The sequence below is a fragment of the Chaetodon auriga genome, chromosome 4 (assembly GCF_051107435.1).
Source record: "Chaetodon auriga isolate fChaAug3 chromosome 4, fChaAug3.hap1, whole genome shotgun sequence".
In the NCBI taxonomy this organism is placed as follows: domain Eukaryota; kingdom Metazoa; phylum Chordata; class Actinopteri; order Chaetodontiformes; family Chaetodontidae; genus Chaetodon; species Chaetodon auriga.
In genome coordinates this window covers 9895160-9909722 of record NC_135077.1, presented here as the reverse complement: position 1 = coordinate 9909722, position 14563 = coordinate 9895160, and the positions used below count along the sequence as shown (strand labels likewise).

General features: G+C 42.5%; 1 protein-coding gene across 2 annotated transcripts in view; it reads right to left on the bottom strand.

Annotated features, from left to right (window-relative positions):
* The window catches only part of LOC143319703 (multiple PDZ domain protein), a 36397-nt gene continuing 21834 nt past the window's right edge, over positions 1 to 14563 (bottom strand). For both annotated transcript variants that reach the window (XM_076728861.1, XM_076728860.1), the window contains 23 exons: positions 14132 to 14332; positions 13348 to 13525; positions 12920 to 13030; positions 12450 to 12515; positions 11923 to 11994; positions 11328 to 11427; positions 10077 to 10285; positions 9562 to 9653; positions 9317 to 9437; positions 9002 to 9094; positions 8140 to 8214; positions 7686 to 8039; positions 7308 to 7391; positions 6669 to 6862; positions 4992 to 5139; positions 4808 to 4879; positions 4489 to 4612; positions 4290 to 4333; positions 3863 to 3985; positions 3345 to 3449; positions 2563 to 2666; positions 1813 to 1936; positions 1 to 1349 (listed from right to left, as the gene is read on the bottom strand). In XM_076728861.1, the coding sequence (XP_076584976.1) occupies positions 1203 to 1349; positions 1813 to 1936; positions 2563 to 2666; positions 3345 to 3449; positions 3863 to 3985; positions 4290 to 4333; positions 4489 to 4612; positions 4808 to 4879; positions 4992 to 5139; positions 6669 to 6862; positions 7308 to 7391; positions 7686 to 8039; positions 8140 to 8214; positions 9002 to 9094; positions 9317 to 9437; positions 9562 to 9653; positions 10077 to 10285; positions 11328 to 11427; positions 11923 to 11994; positions 12450 to 12515; positions 12920 to 13030; positions 13348 to 13525; positions 14132 to 14332 (2941 nt within the window). In that variant the 3' untranslated portion in view covers positions 1 to 1202. The remainder of the gene's footprint in view (positions 1350 to 1812; positions 1937 to 2562; positions 2667 to 3344; positions 3450 to 3862; positions 3986 to 4289; positions 4334 to 4488; positions 4613 to 4807; positions 4880 to 4991; positions 5140 to 6668; positions 6863 to 7307; positions 7392 to 7685; positions 8040 to 8139; positions 8215 to 9001; positions 9095 to 9316; positions 9438 to 9561; positions 9654 to 10076; positions 10286 to 11327; positions 11428 to 11922; positions 11995 to 12449; positions 12516 to 12919; positions 13031 to 13347; positions 13526 to 14131; positions 14333 to 14563) is intronic.

Genomic DNA, 14563 nt, shown 5'->3' with positions numbered 1-14563 from the left:
TCTAACAAATCAGCATTTAATAAGATCACTTCGAGTACAAACAAACAGTTATACAATGTTACACAATGCCAGACACACAGGTGTGTGTGTCTGTGTATGTGTGTGTGTGTGTGTGTGTGTGTGTGTGTGTGTGTGTGTGTGTGTTGGGGTTATGAGGGATACTGACATAAATGAAAGAAAACATAAATATCACAGTGTACATACATTCATATAAAACAGATATGAAGATGTTTCTAAACAAAGATTGCACATTACGCTACGACAATATTCATTTGAAGTCCTAGAAAACAACCGACCAATTCAAATAATAAATAAATACATCTCACAGAAGTAACTGGTATTAATAGACGCTTTCAGCAGACGTAACAAAACAAGTTTCTTCTATTCTACCTGCGTAACATAAGGTGATTATCATTGCTAATTATCAACATGCCGCGCAATACATTGATTATTCAAGCAATTGCAGCACCCTATTTATGATAAGAATATGAGAATGAAGAGTAAAGCAAAATGTCCTAAAAGCTTAGTGCCATACAAAAGATTGGCAGAAGCACTTGGCATGTTTTGGGTGTTCAGAGTTTATCACGCTGAATGACATCCCGAGACAGCAGTAAATAAACGTGACATTGTGTCTTGAGAGTCGTTTGTACTGCATTCATACGTGCGGTCGGCAGATTGAGAGGTTTAGGGATGGTAATTTATTCATGAGCACGTTCACATGAGCAATGACGCATATCAATGCATAACTATGTAATAAATACCTCAAACAGCTTAAGTAAGATGCAGTATGTCGTCATCAGTTGGGACCCTGTGGTTTTGGCTTATTTAATGTCAGCTTATGGTGCTTTGGTTTCTATGAGCATCGCTTTCATGGTAATTTAAAAACCATGTTTGTATGAATGCAGAGACGTTGATGACTGGGATATGAAGATTCATATAATATACACACGTGAATTCAAATAACACCTTCACAGGAATATGAGTTTAAAACAGGAATACTGTGTGCAGGCTGTGCTGCAGTTAGAGGTAGCTGCCCCAAACTAAACGCAGATAAATACACACTTCTACTCTTCTCAGGACTATGAACAAAACAAATATCACTTGAGATGTCCACATCTGCCTTCTCAGATGTGCATGAAGCTGTGCAGGAGGCGGCTGCATTATTCTATGGACTGCTTTGCAAAGACATGATGGACTGTGTCTCAGGAGAGCACAGTGAGGACAACAGTTCCCTTGGTCTTCTTCAGGATGTCCACCGCTTCGGCGTGAGTCACGCCCTCCAGACAGTGTCCATTCACGGCAATGATCTGATCTCCACGCTTCAGCCTGCCGTCCTCTACGGCCGCCCCCTGCAGAGCACAAAGACTGGTCCATCAGCGTGTGCAGATCAGACATCACAAGCCGTCTGTACCGTTACCACAACACTGAGACATCCAGACGAAAGACAACAAAATGGAGCAAACGAAATCAAATGTGACAGCATGAAATATCATTAGAACTTCAATCCCATTGAACACATCAAACATGACAAGATGTTTAAAATGGTAAATTGCTGCACAATGACAGGATGCAACACATTTAACCAATGATGTGCGACGAGTTCTAAATAATGAAATAATTCATTATCTTTTCTACAAGTTACAGCATATTTATATTTATTATCACTCACTCACCAGCTGTTCAAAACCTCAAGCCTGTTGCAGTTTATAACTGTAGCTGCCTACCTTTGCGTTGTCTCTGCTGTGCTGAGATTAGATTTCTGAGCACCAGGATCTCCCATGAAAGATTCCTTCCTGGGAGATGTTCTCTCACCTTGTTGAAGACGGTTTTGATGTAGATCGGCAGGTCTCCGTGAGGGCTGCCGAACCCTCCTACGATGCTGAAGCCCAGGCCTGACGAGCCTCTCTCCAGAGTGATGGTCTTATACATGCGAGCACTGTGGGAATAGAAGGCCAAACAATGTGTATCGCTGGGCTATGCTGGTGTGCTTTCGAGGGCAAGTGTTGCTTTAGCTCTGCATTGAAATATGCTGTCAGTTTGTGTCCTCATCGCATTAAGACAGGCAGTAGGTGGAAAAAGGAGAGGAAGAGCTATAAGCTTAAATGTGATGGATCCCAGAATTATTACAGTTGCAGCAGATTTGAGACCAATAGCCTATACTGATGTTGCTAGTGTTACAAATAATTATTAATACAAGTAATGAAAGTACTTCTGTTACCAGATTGTGATGTTTTACAGTGTCTTCACATGCGCTATTTAGTGTGGCAAGCTGCCAAAAACCCCATTCCTCAATGAAATGAAACCAAGAAATTGGTCTTTGATATTTCAGCTGAAAATTGCCTTAAAAATAACATGAAAGCAATCAAGTGAAAAAAACAAACACAACACAATTCATAAGAAACAGCGCAGCTCACTCCGGCCCAAAGCACACCGGTCCCAAGGCTTCTCACACAATGTCTGCACTATGTCATTATCGTCAAGGGAATCGGGGTCTGCCTTTGTCCTTATTCAGTGAATAAAGATTGTACAACAGCAGGAGACCGTCACGAAACTGATTCTCACCGGAGGTTGTTCTGAAAGCGGGGCGCGCTGCTGGGTTGGCCTGACGACTGTGTATGCACATTATTGTGGTCCTTTGTGCTGCACCCACTGGAACCTGCTGCCACCTAGACACACACACACACACACACACACACACACACACACACACACAAAGAATTATGGAAAAGGGACAGAGTAAAAATGGATGTAGATGAACATATTTCTGTAGCTCCTCATGAACTAAGTAAGACATGAACTAGATGCACTATAATCCTTCTGCTGGAATAACATTGTCATGTCTGTGCTAATGTTAATACAGTGTGAGTAATAAAAAATAAAAATCCTTTTGATTTTTATTTATTAATTTATGTATTTTGCTTACACACAATGCACTTGTCAAGAACAAGTGACATCCGGACAAATACCTCTTTTTCTCTCTTACAAGACAAATCTTTCCAGAGGCTTATTAACATGAAGACAAACAGCGTGAAATCAGCGTCAGGCACACTATTGTCTTAAAATTACAGTATAGCATTGACATGCAAACGACTGATAATGAAGGGATGACTGTCTATCTAAAACTATCTAATTTGTATTCATTGTTAGAGACTTGAAGTTTGAGCTGTTTTTATTGTATGCAACATGATGCCTGAGTTGAGTTTTGTACAGTTCATTTAAATAAAAGTGAAAAAGCAGGTTGCGGTGCTTGACTGCTTTTCTCTGACAACACTGAACTAAAACTTGCAACTTAGTGCCTCAGAGGCATTTGAGATTAACTACTGTATGTCACACTGTGACATTACCTGCAGACTGATGGTTCCGGAGGCGCTGTCCAGCAGGACTCCCGCTTGGACGTGAGTCATTCCCTCCATGGACACACCGTTGATACTGAGGATCCTGTCTCCTGTCTGATTGACACACACACACACACACTCACTTCTTTTCCTAGTCGCCAAGAGGGATACTCTACAGCGACCCATACGTATAACCTGCGGTATGCTATTTTTAAACCCTGAGAAAGACAGCATTGTAACACAGGTCTTTATTCTAATTAATATGCAGCAGAGTGTGCAGCTTCACCTTTATTTGACCTTAACACAGACACAATTCAAACCTTAACACTAAAATCAAGTCATTACACTTAAATAAACAGTTAACTGTGTGAGGACTGACTTTTTGACCCCAGACAGAAAAGCACCTCACATTGTGATGACAGTGACAGACCTGTCTCCACTACGTGATGAATACACACACACACACACACACACACACACACACACACACACACACACAGAGGCACATTTTCATCGACACTCCCCACCTGTAATTGCTGTGTTTTGGCAGCCAGTCCATTGGTATCCATGGTAGCAATAAAAAGAGGTACGTTGTCATGGGGACTGCCCACTCCTCCTGCTACACTGATGCCCAGGGCGTCACGAGGGCCCTGTGGTGTCGCCGCACACACATCACACATATGTAAGATAATGCACATGGCAGATTCTGCACATGACACAAACACCTAATGTTATGAATGCTTGGAGTCCAGCTAGGTAAGGTGTATACATATACATATATATATATATATCTAGGTATATATATATGTATATACAGTTCATCATTAGAGGTAAAAAAGAACAAAGCTTCTTTCTGAAAATGTAAATCAAAGTGTTGAAAGTCAGTTTCTCTAAGACAGTATAGGCCACAAATAAAAAAAAAATTGATCATTATTTCATGATTTTATGTCTCACCTTCTGTATCATTACTTCTCTGATGACCGGGTGGTCTTGAAGTGCTGTGGGAGGGGAAGGAGATGTATGTCTGCTTAATAAGCTTGAAGAAAAGCGTTCTTTCTGCCCCATGTAAACTGCTGCAAGTATGAAATACAGGTGACAGTGATTAGTCTCACTAGTTACATGTTTTTGCTTTCAGAACATGGGGGCCACTCACAGAAACTCCCTGTTTTGTCATCTGTCTCCCTCTGCTGGCCAAGGGAAGCATCACATGCACTTGAGGGGGTCAGGGTGGAACAGTCGGAGTCTTCGCTCTGGATAAAACACAACTTAAAGTATTCCTAAGTTCACAGAGTACTATTGTTAAAAAAAGTGCAAGAGTAATTGTTCAACTACAGACAATAGTAAAATGATTGAGAAGTGTGGACTCAGCACGAAAGAAATCAGAGCTAAATCAGAAAACTCAAAACCTAACAACATCATACATTTTCTTTCACAGCCTGACATGGGTTGGACAAAGGCAGGGAACAGTTTACCTGGCTCCGCTGTGAGTACTGCAGCCCGGCTTTAAAACGAGCCACCTCCAGGTGGAACGCTCCACTGCAACACTGAGAGCAAAGTGACACATCTCACTCATCTTGTGATGAATCCATAAAAAACACATAACTCACCACAAATTAGTTTACAGACTTTGTGTGTGTAAGTGTGAATGTGTCAGACCTGTAGAAGCATCTGTGCATGTTCCTGCGATGCTGCACGGACATCTTCCCCGTTGATTGACAGAATCTGGTCACCTAGCAACAACCTGCCATCTGAATCTGCTACGCCTCCTCTGATGATATCGGACACAAAGATGCCTGTATCATTACTGTTGGGAGAAAACAGAGGTCAAACACGGCGTCTGCTCCACGCCCATAGAATTAATTACGCGACCTATAAGCCTGCTGTTCTGCAGAGCGTCACACTTGATTGTGTAAATACATGAAGCTGCATGAAAATCTGCACCTAAACTCTTCAGAGATGATGTTTCCCATGTCTTCCCTCAGTGTGACCCTACAGCCTGCTTCTCTGACCTTTATGGTGATTACTGCATGCTGCAACGGCGTGTCATTTCATTATGTGTCCATCACGCATTATTCTTACAATAACGATCCCTGTTGCTACAGAGTCGCTGAAATCTAACTTGGTGAAGGCCTCACGGCTCGAGCACACTCTCGCCTTTGTAACGTCTCAGAGTATTTATGTTACACAAAGGCATTTCATTACCATACACCCTTGACATGAAATTTTAAAATAATTTAAATGACATAAGAATAGTTTTTTTCTCTCTTAAGTGGGTCAATTAATAAAAGAGCAAAAACTTTATCACTTTTTCAGAAATACTTCAAAAATCTACTTCAAAAATGAAAGCACTTCTGAAATTTCTAAAAGCAAATGCCACCATCTGATACCACATCAAAAAGAAAAATAAATTGCAAATATGATAGATTCTGACTTTTTTGTGATTATTTTTGCCTTATCAAATGGGGGTAGACAAAGTGGGCTTCAAAGTCTTTTTTGATATTTTGAAATGAAGAACAAAAATCAGCTTTACATTCAGAGGGTGAATAAGGACAGCTGAGTTAAACTCACACATCCAGGTCTGGACAGACCACAATGAGCCGGATTGGTGAGCTTTGATTGGTTCAGAGGCTTTATCAACAGGATTTCTGTACATGAATATTACACTGTGGGCCTTATGATTCAGCTTAAACCAACTAACAGAAGATTAGAAAGTGTTGTTTTTTTAATGAAACTATGAAAACGTTGCTAAATTCTAGCAACACTGACATTCTTGCTTAATCACTTGCTTTTTACAGAGTGGCATGATTCAGAAAATGCATGGCCTTCACCTGTTCCTCCTCTTCAGTAGATGTAAGAGTGGACTGCATTTATGTAGCGTTTGTCTGCCTTAACGGATAAAGCGCTTTACAATTGGCCTCTCATTCACCCATTCACTCACACACTCACAAACAGCACTGACTCGTCCGTCAGGAGGAACTTAGGATTCAGTGTCGAGGGACACACGGACACTTCGACATGTGGACAGGATCCAGACCCACCCTACCTCTTGAGCCACAGCCGGACAAGGTGGTGTTTGTCAAATTTAAAACCACTGCTGCTTGTTTATGTCATTATCAACCTCTTCCACTGGCTTACAGTCGCCAGGCAAACTCAAGCTTTCCAAACTCTCATATAGCCTTGTAAGAAGTAGACTGGCTTCACAATGCAACATCTAGTATTTGAACTACAATGTCCAAGTTACCGAACTTACAGTAAAATGTAGTAAGACATATCTACTTTGAGGAAGGAAATTACTTTCATTCTTATTTGTTATAATCAACATGATGAACGTGCCTCTTTCCCACAGTGGTGAACCCCAGCCCCTCTCCGGAACGAGGCCTCAGCTCCAGGCTGAAGACGTCCCACAGGTCCTCCTCCCTGTAGGCCTCCTGGTGCCTGAAGACGCGCAGGCGAACGCGTTGGGTGGTGAGTCGCAGCACGCCAATGGCCTCATCGTGAGTGGCCTGCCGCAAGTCAATTCCATTTACCTGGGAGAAAGTGGCAGAGATGAGGGGAAACACGGCCCATAGTTGTAAAACAGGGTTAGAGGAGAATAGAGTAACTGCTGTTGTGTCACAAATGACAGATGAATTTTACCACAACTAATGACAAGGAGTGCTTTATCATGACTCACGGCTCCATCAAAGGCCCCGGCATCAATCTACAAGCATGTCACTGCTTTGAGCCATCAGTGCTTTCTGTTGCTCTGTGTGATTTCTGCTCTGTCTTGTGCATGCTGATTTTGTTGCTTTCAGCATCTTATTGTCTTACATTTGTATTTCTGATTGTGTCGCTTCATTGGTTTTACAGCATCTGGCCAAAACACTGCAGTTTAAAATGAGCTGACTGACTAACGCGTCCACATTTGGTTTCCCTGACAGTCACACACTAATTCAGCCAAACGAATATATTGCTTGTATGTACACACAATACCTCTAATATCTGGTCTCCAGCTTGCAGCCGTCCATCTCTCTGTGCTGCTCCTCCATCATTCACTTCATGGATTATTACTGCCCCCTGGTGGCCAAGTAAAAAAACACTTCTTTTATTAATACATCTACATTTAATCAATATTTTGCCATTTAGTATTTTAGACAACATCCACTTAAACATAAAAAGTTATTTCCACAATACAGCATCACCACTTTCACTGTCTACGCAGATGCATTATACAAGCCCACGTTACCTGACGTGATGCTGTAAATCTTGATTTTTTTTTTTTAGAATGATTACAAATTGCTAACAAATGCCCCTTCATCTAACAGTGCTATATGAAATGTGGATGTCAAATATCAAATTGACTGCTCTCACCAGCAGAGTGTCAAATCCTCCTACAATGCTGAGGCCCAGGCCTACATTTCCTTTACAAATCTCTATGATTGTTTCCCTGCCAGCCACAACTGGACAGCTCAGGAGGTCAGAAGTTGCAGGAGCTGATCCTAGCCAATCAGACCGCCCCGTGGGGGAGGTCTGCATTGTACTGAGGGATGTACTGAGGGAAGAGGGAGTCAAGGAGGCAGGGAGGGTAAGGGAGGAAGCAGGAGATAGAGAGCAGGGATAGGAGAGAGATGTCAGGGGAGGCAGAGAAGCAGAAGAGGAGAGGCTCTTGGAGCGACTGATGGAGAGCTTGACAGTGACCCGGTGTTTGAGAATCAAGCTGGACACCTGAATACAGAGAAGACAGGTAAGTCATAAATCATTAAATCTGCCTGACCTTGAAGTGCATTTTGTGTGTGTGTGCGTGTGTGTGTGTGTGTGTTTGCACCTTGTCGACTGGCAGTCCTGCCACAGGTTCATCACCCACCGCTATGATTCTGTCTCCAACCTTTACCCTGCCGTCCTGCACACAGACACATGAATAAAAAATGGAAGATGAGCAAAATGCGTGAAAGTGTATGTAACAGAAGGACGGCGAGGAAGAGAGATGAAAAATCAAGCACACCCTCTGGACAAATATCTGAATAACTGCTGCCTGGGGCCTGACATGAAAGCTTATTAGTACATGATGACATCACTTAAAAACATGGCAAACCATCATCTCAAAGTTAATCTGCTTTAAATAATACCAGAAATACCACGAGACGAGAGCCAGCGCATCACAGTATACAGCTGCGCGTACTGTACAGTACTGTGCTCATACCTGACTCTTTATCCTAATAGATCACTGATTGCCAAAGTTACAAATGATTAGGATGAGGTCCACTGTGATGGAGGAGATGAGTTGCTATGAAGATCAAGATTTTACATTCAAAACATGACTATCTTCTAAAATAAGATGCATCATTATAAACTGCACAACAACAGATAAAGCAGTTGAAAGAGGCTCCACTTTAATTGACATTAAAAGCTGCTTACACCTTAATGCATCACTAATAAAAAAAAATCCAATAATATCCTACAACACTCTGACAGGGGCCACTCCATTACCTTCAAGTACATTTTAGTACTGTAGTACTTGTACTGAAGTACTATATATTCATAATAAATGAACAAGTGATGATTTCTATAAAGTATGGATGAGAGAGGAACACCAAAATGGTGGAATACAGTTATAGGATGCAGGCTACACGCAGATTTATGTCCTGATATTGAAGATTATAATGATAATACTGATGATGTCGTCACACCTTACTGGCAGTGCCGTGCTGGATCAGGGACCTGATCACCATTCCTTCCTTGGACTCCTCCTCCGCCAGGCAGAGGCCAAGACCTGCGTGATCCTGCAGGGGAAAAAACAGCAGATGACCAACTCTAACTTTGAACCAAGAGTTAATGAAAGTTGTGTGTAAAATATGTATTTGCCATCAATTTCCTGTGGTATTAAGGCTGTTTCTGCTTCAGCAAGAGGTCTGTCACCACCCAGCCGGTTGCTTGAGCTGCTAGATATATGCAGCTGGAGGTCTGACAATGCTTAATGCCGAGATTTACTGAAAATATTGCACCTGAGGTAGAATGATGTGCTGGATGTCTCTGGTAAATCCTCCAGGCTCTGTCTGGGAGTCGACCGTGTCCTCACACTCTGTTCTGGATCCCTGGGTCATTTGACCTTGAGCTGCTTTATTCCTAATAAAACAAAACCAAAACAAATGATCAGTGAGATGGTCATCAACACCTTCAGTAAATCCTGTTTGATAAAGAGTTTTGCAGAAATGGAAATACCTCCACAAAATCACCCGGCATGTCCTACCTGATGAGAATTATCTTGACTTTAGACGGAGCGTTATTGATGATGGTGGAGGCATTTTGGTGACTGCGACCGTACAAGATCTGACCGTTGATCTAGAAGAAAAATCACGTCATGTTCCATCTCCCCATCGATCTTTTCCTTCATCCCATCCATCTCCACATGAATCTGCCATCTTCTGTCATCTACTTCTAACTCCCCTCCCCCTCGCTGCTGCTCCTCTGCCTTGATTTTCCTCACCGTCTCTATTACACGGTTGCTCTTTGCGAGAATCCAGCCCAGCACCAACCATCCTTCAAATGGTAATTTGTCTGATAAATCTACTGTGCAGGTGCTCAACGCTCTCAACTGATCCATGCCTCGTACCCACATCCCACTGCTTTTGCTGCTCTCAATTTTGACTCGGAGGTTGTGTCTCTCTATAGGACTTCTCGGCCCCTAAAAACCCTCCCATCTGTTAATCTCAATCCCTCCTAACTGATTGTTCCTTACTTTCCCCAGTTCACTCCATTCCTTACCTCCAGCAGCTCGTCTCCAACCCATATCCTCCCATCTAAACCAGCAGGTCCCTGAGGGTCTATATCGGCCACATAGACACTCATACGGGCCCTGGAGCCGTCTTTATTCCCTACAAGGCTGATTCCTAGGCCCTGAGCTGCAGGATCCTTCTCCAGCTCAATCATGTGGAGCTTCCCAGACAGGCTGCCATAACGCTGAAGCATCTTTTCTAGGAGAGACAGAGTTAACAAACAGGAGGCTGTTAGGAGGAGGATATGATGGGTAAGCCAAAAAAAAAAAAAGTGAAATGCTACATGTAATGACTGACACTTCATGTGGAGAGGCAGCAATACACCCTAGAGGAGCTTGTGTGAGTGTGTGTTACTGCAATTTGTCTGGAAGGGATGATGTCAGTCATGCTGAGGGAGAGATGAAGGATGTCTGTGTTTCTGCATCATGTGCACGTACAGTATGACTATCATATTTGCATATGTGTAAATATGTATGGTCACGTGGACTTACAAGCATGTTTGCATGGAAGTTTCACACTACTTTGCTGGTCCGCAGGAAGCCGTGCCACGTCAACAAACATGGATGTAAACAACGCATGTTTGAAACTTTTCAGAAAACATTGGCTTTGAACATGTTTTATGAGGAAATAAATATATTCAGTACATTTGTTAGACCTCAGGGATTCACATGGTGGATTTTGATGAGTAACAGTGAACGTAAACAGAGAGAAAAGTCAGCAGGGCTCTTTTAATACTGTATGTGCGTTGAGCAAAGCAAAAATATAACTTGAATAACAGTTTTTTGTGCCACAAAAGTGACTGAAAGTCTAAATTCTCTCCGAGGACATGCTGTACAGTAAAAACACGTTTTGTAAGCTTTTGCATTCTCGTCTCGTTATGAATTCTCATTATAGTCTAGGCCTGGCAAACTTCACATGAGCACGGCATGAAAACAATTTGCTCATATGGCCCTTGGTGGCTTTCGTACAATAGACTTTTCAATAATGGTAGAAATTATTTTCATTCAAAGAGTAGTTTCTGAATGTATGTGACACTCACGACATTTTTATTCGAGTGTTCCAGCTTTATCTTTTGTAATGGATGGCGTCCAGCACAAAGTCTCAAAGGCAAGGGGGTGTCACGTGACCTGGACTGAGGGACAATGGCTACTATACAAAAGTTTCCACACAGCTACTGGTCCTAGGGGCTTTGGAGGACCTCTGTATATGTCTATGTGACGTCTTTATGATGCAGACTTACTCCTGCCAGTGTCATCCTCGCCTTCAGCTGCTGCTGTGATTGGTGTTGTTGCAGTTATGGGGCTTCTCCGAGTCATTCTATCTGATGTCGGCGAAGGTACCTTGGGAGAAGTTTTTTGCATTATTGAACAGGCAGAGTTGGAGATGCCTCAGGGGTCCTTCAGGCATGAGTTGGACTACCCCTGGGGCTCGTTCAATGTGCTTGATGTAGCACTGGGAAAAACTGACGAACAGGATGAATTAATGAACATAATTTTAATGTCAGCTAAAAATAACATGAAAGATGACCAGAATCATGCATTATTTTGCAACTAACTTACAAGTGCATGGAAAAATAACTTCAAAAGAATGTGCTGTCTATTTAGAGAGTTATGAATCTCCACCAAAGAGAAAAACAAAGGGTTTAAACAAACAAGGTAGCTGCAAGGGACTTTGAACTACAAGGGTTCTATCTACAAATATGCACGTTAATTAAGTTTTTGGAAGTTGGCTTCGCCCAAATGCTAATGCAGGGCTGCTTTTAAGATGCTGCATACCCACGATAACACACATGCGCGCGCACACTCACACACGCATACACATAACAATATACCAACCTTAAAGGGGGTGGGAGTGAAGGGGTTTGAAGGGGAGAGACTAAGGAACAGACCACTGAGAGTCTCTGCTTCCTATGATGATGAGGGGAAACACAGATATAGTCCTGTACACATCACCATCAAAACAGCAATCTACCCCTCAAAAAACCCTTAAAAGCGTCTTCATTCCTTTTGGAATGCCATGTAGGTGTAAGTGACTCATGTCTCTATATATAATATAGCGTACACATAACATTCTCTATACAATACAGCCATACACAGCCAAACATCAGTAAGTGTGTGGGAACAGAAACTGAGGAAAAATGACTTCATTGCTTGTCATCTGTTCCAATGAAATCTAAAGTAGTGGTCACGACTTCTAAATGACAGATAAGTAGCTGCTGCTGCTCTTTGAGCTTTTAAGGTTGTATGCAGTACATATTGCAGTGCATTTTGTGTTCTATACTACCATTATTCTGAGGTAAATTCGTTTATTGAAACAGAAAACAGCAGTGTGAAGCTCAAAGAATGCAGTCGAACGGTGTTACCTTGCTGCTGTGTGAGTTGGACGGTGGTGTTGGAGGGAGTCTCTCATGGTTGGTAGGCATAGGGGACTGTGGGCGAAACACAAGATGCAGAGTAGGCAGATGAATATCTATATGAGTGTGAAACACAGATGCTTAAAATGATGCATCCAATATGTTATGTTGTATGACACTTGATAGGTGTTCAGTCAGAAATACTTTTGTTCAATATGCTTTGTGTCCAGAGGACATCGTATTGTAATGCTACAAACTCCCACGCACAACCCTGCTGAAACTTCTGATGGAGTCGTCCAGAAGAATAGATGCTGCACCTTTGCTTTGCATTTGCTGAGTGCGGAAATTCAGTGTGAAACAAACTCAAGACTCAGGATACAGAAATGCTACATGATGTATGCATAGCTGCATGTATACCACACTGAATTCTAAGCCACTTTAAATAGGCTGCTTTTTGGCTGTTTTCTGAGAGGCAGTACCTGAGATCGCTGCTGTCCAGACTGGACCAGTAAGTCCACAGTGTCTCCGGCCCTGCGGATGGCCTCCACCGCCTGCTCATGGCTGGCATCTCTTAGGTCCACACCACACACCTTGGCAAAATTAACACACACACACACAGTGTAGAATGGACAAAAACACCTTTTTAAGTGATGCACGTTATGATAACACTAAAATCTAATGATTTACATTACACTGACCTTCATTTTGCCCCCATAAGGAATGTGAGTCCCCACAATGTGACTGTGTAAACAGATTTATCTCCCCACAACATGAGGAATACATGGACACAGACACTTGTTTCCTGCAATTTGTAATAAGTGTGTCTCCTCCTCTGAGTCAGACACACACACACACACACAAACACACACACACACACACACACACACACACACGCACACACACACACCTCTAGTATCCTGTCTCCAGTCCGGAGGGTGCCATTATGTGCTGCCGGGCTGTCGGGGCTGATGTGCTTGATGAAGACTCCCCTCATCATCTCTCCACTGCTCAGTCTCCGGCCCATGCCTCTGCCTCCCATTATGCTGATGCCCAGGGATTGACCCGGTCCTCGAGTCAGCTGCACTCTGGAACACACAGCAGGATACAAGGAACATCCACACATATTGTTGAGCTGAAAATCCTTCTTACAGTAAAGGCACGGCGATGGTGAACACACAACTTCTGTATGCCTGAAGAGGACCTACTTGGATTGAAATATAGCTGCAAAAAATGCACAAGAAGGAGAATTAATCCAGTGTTTTTTTTTTTTTCTTTTCAGTCTCCCACTATCTGCTGCTCAGGGCTGCAGAAAGAGTTTCAGAGATTAAGGCAAAACAATAGAATATTATACCTGCCAGGGAAAGACACACAAAAGCTGGTCTTTGCATGCAGTGCAGCTTATGTGATTTATCCAAGCAGGATGCAGTCATAAATGCGATAAATACAGGTTGCGGAAGTTGTCGCTCTCTCTGGGCCTGAGAAATGTGAGCGTGTTGAGTCTGCGCTGTGCTGCTGTACCCCTGCTGTGAACATAACCTGAGCACACTAGGATTTTGCTAAGCCTTCCCTGGCAGAGAGCGGATAAAGGGCATCATTGGTACAGTTATGAAAAAAAAGGCAGAAAATGGAAAATCTGAATAAAATCTAATGACAAAAAAAGACATTGTTACTTACATCACTGATTCACTAACCTTCTGGGTTGATCCCAAGCCACTGTGGTATGAGAATAAAGCTCCTCTTCTCCCTCCTCTTTACCATCCACCTTTATCTCCACCTCCAGCTTTGGTATTTTCCCATCTGTGCTGCTCTTGTCCTTTTTCTCCCCCACAGTCTCCCCATCTTTTTCTCCGTCCTCCTTCTTCTTGTGAGGCAGAGATTTTGGAATCTGCCAGCTGATGGTGAAAAAACATGAAAACAGAAATAATACCGAATTAATGTGACGTTGACTGGAAAACCATTGCCTATGCTTTGAAAATGTTTTCCTCAACAGTTACCTGCACATAAATCGCTCTCTTTTTTATAAAAAAATCATTTTCTTATCATTATTTAATTTTATTCAGACCAAAGATACATTCAGTTTCAAATACTGTAACCTATCAAATAATATTTTGTGCAGAGCTGCA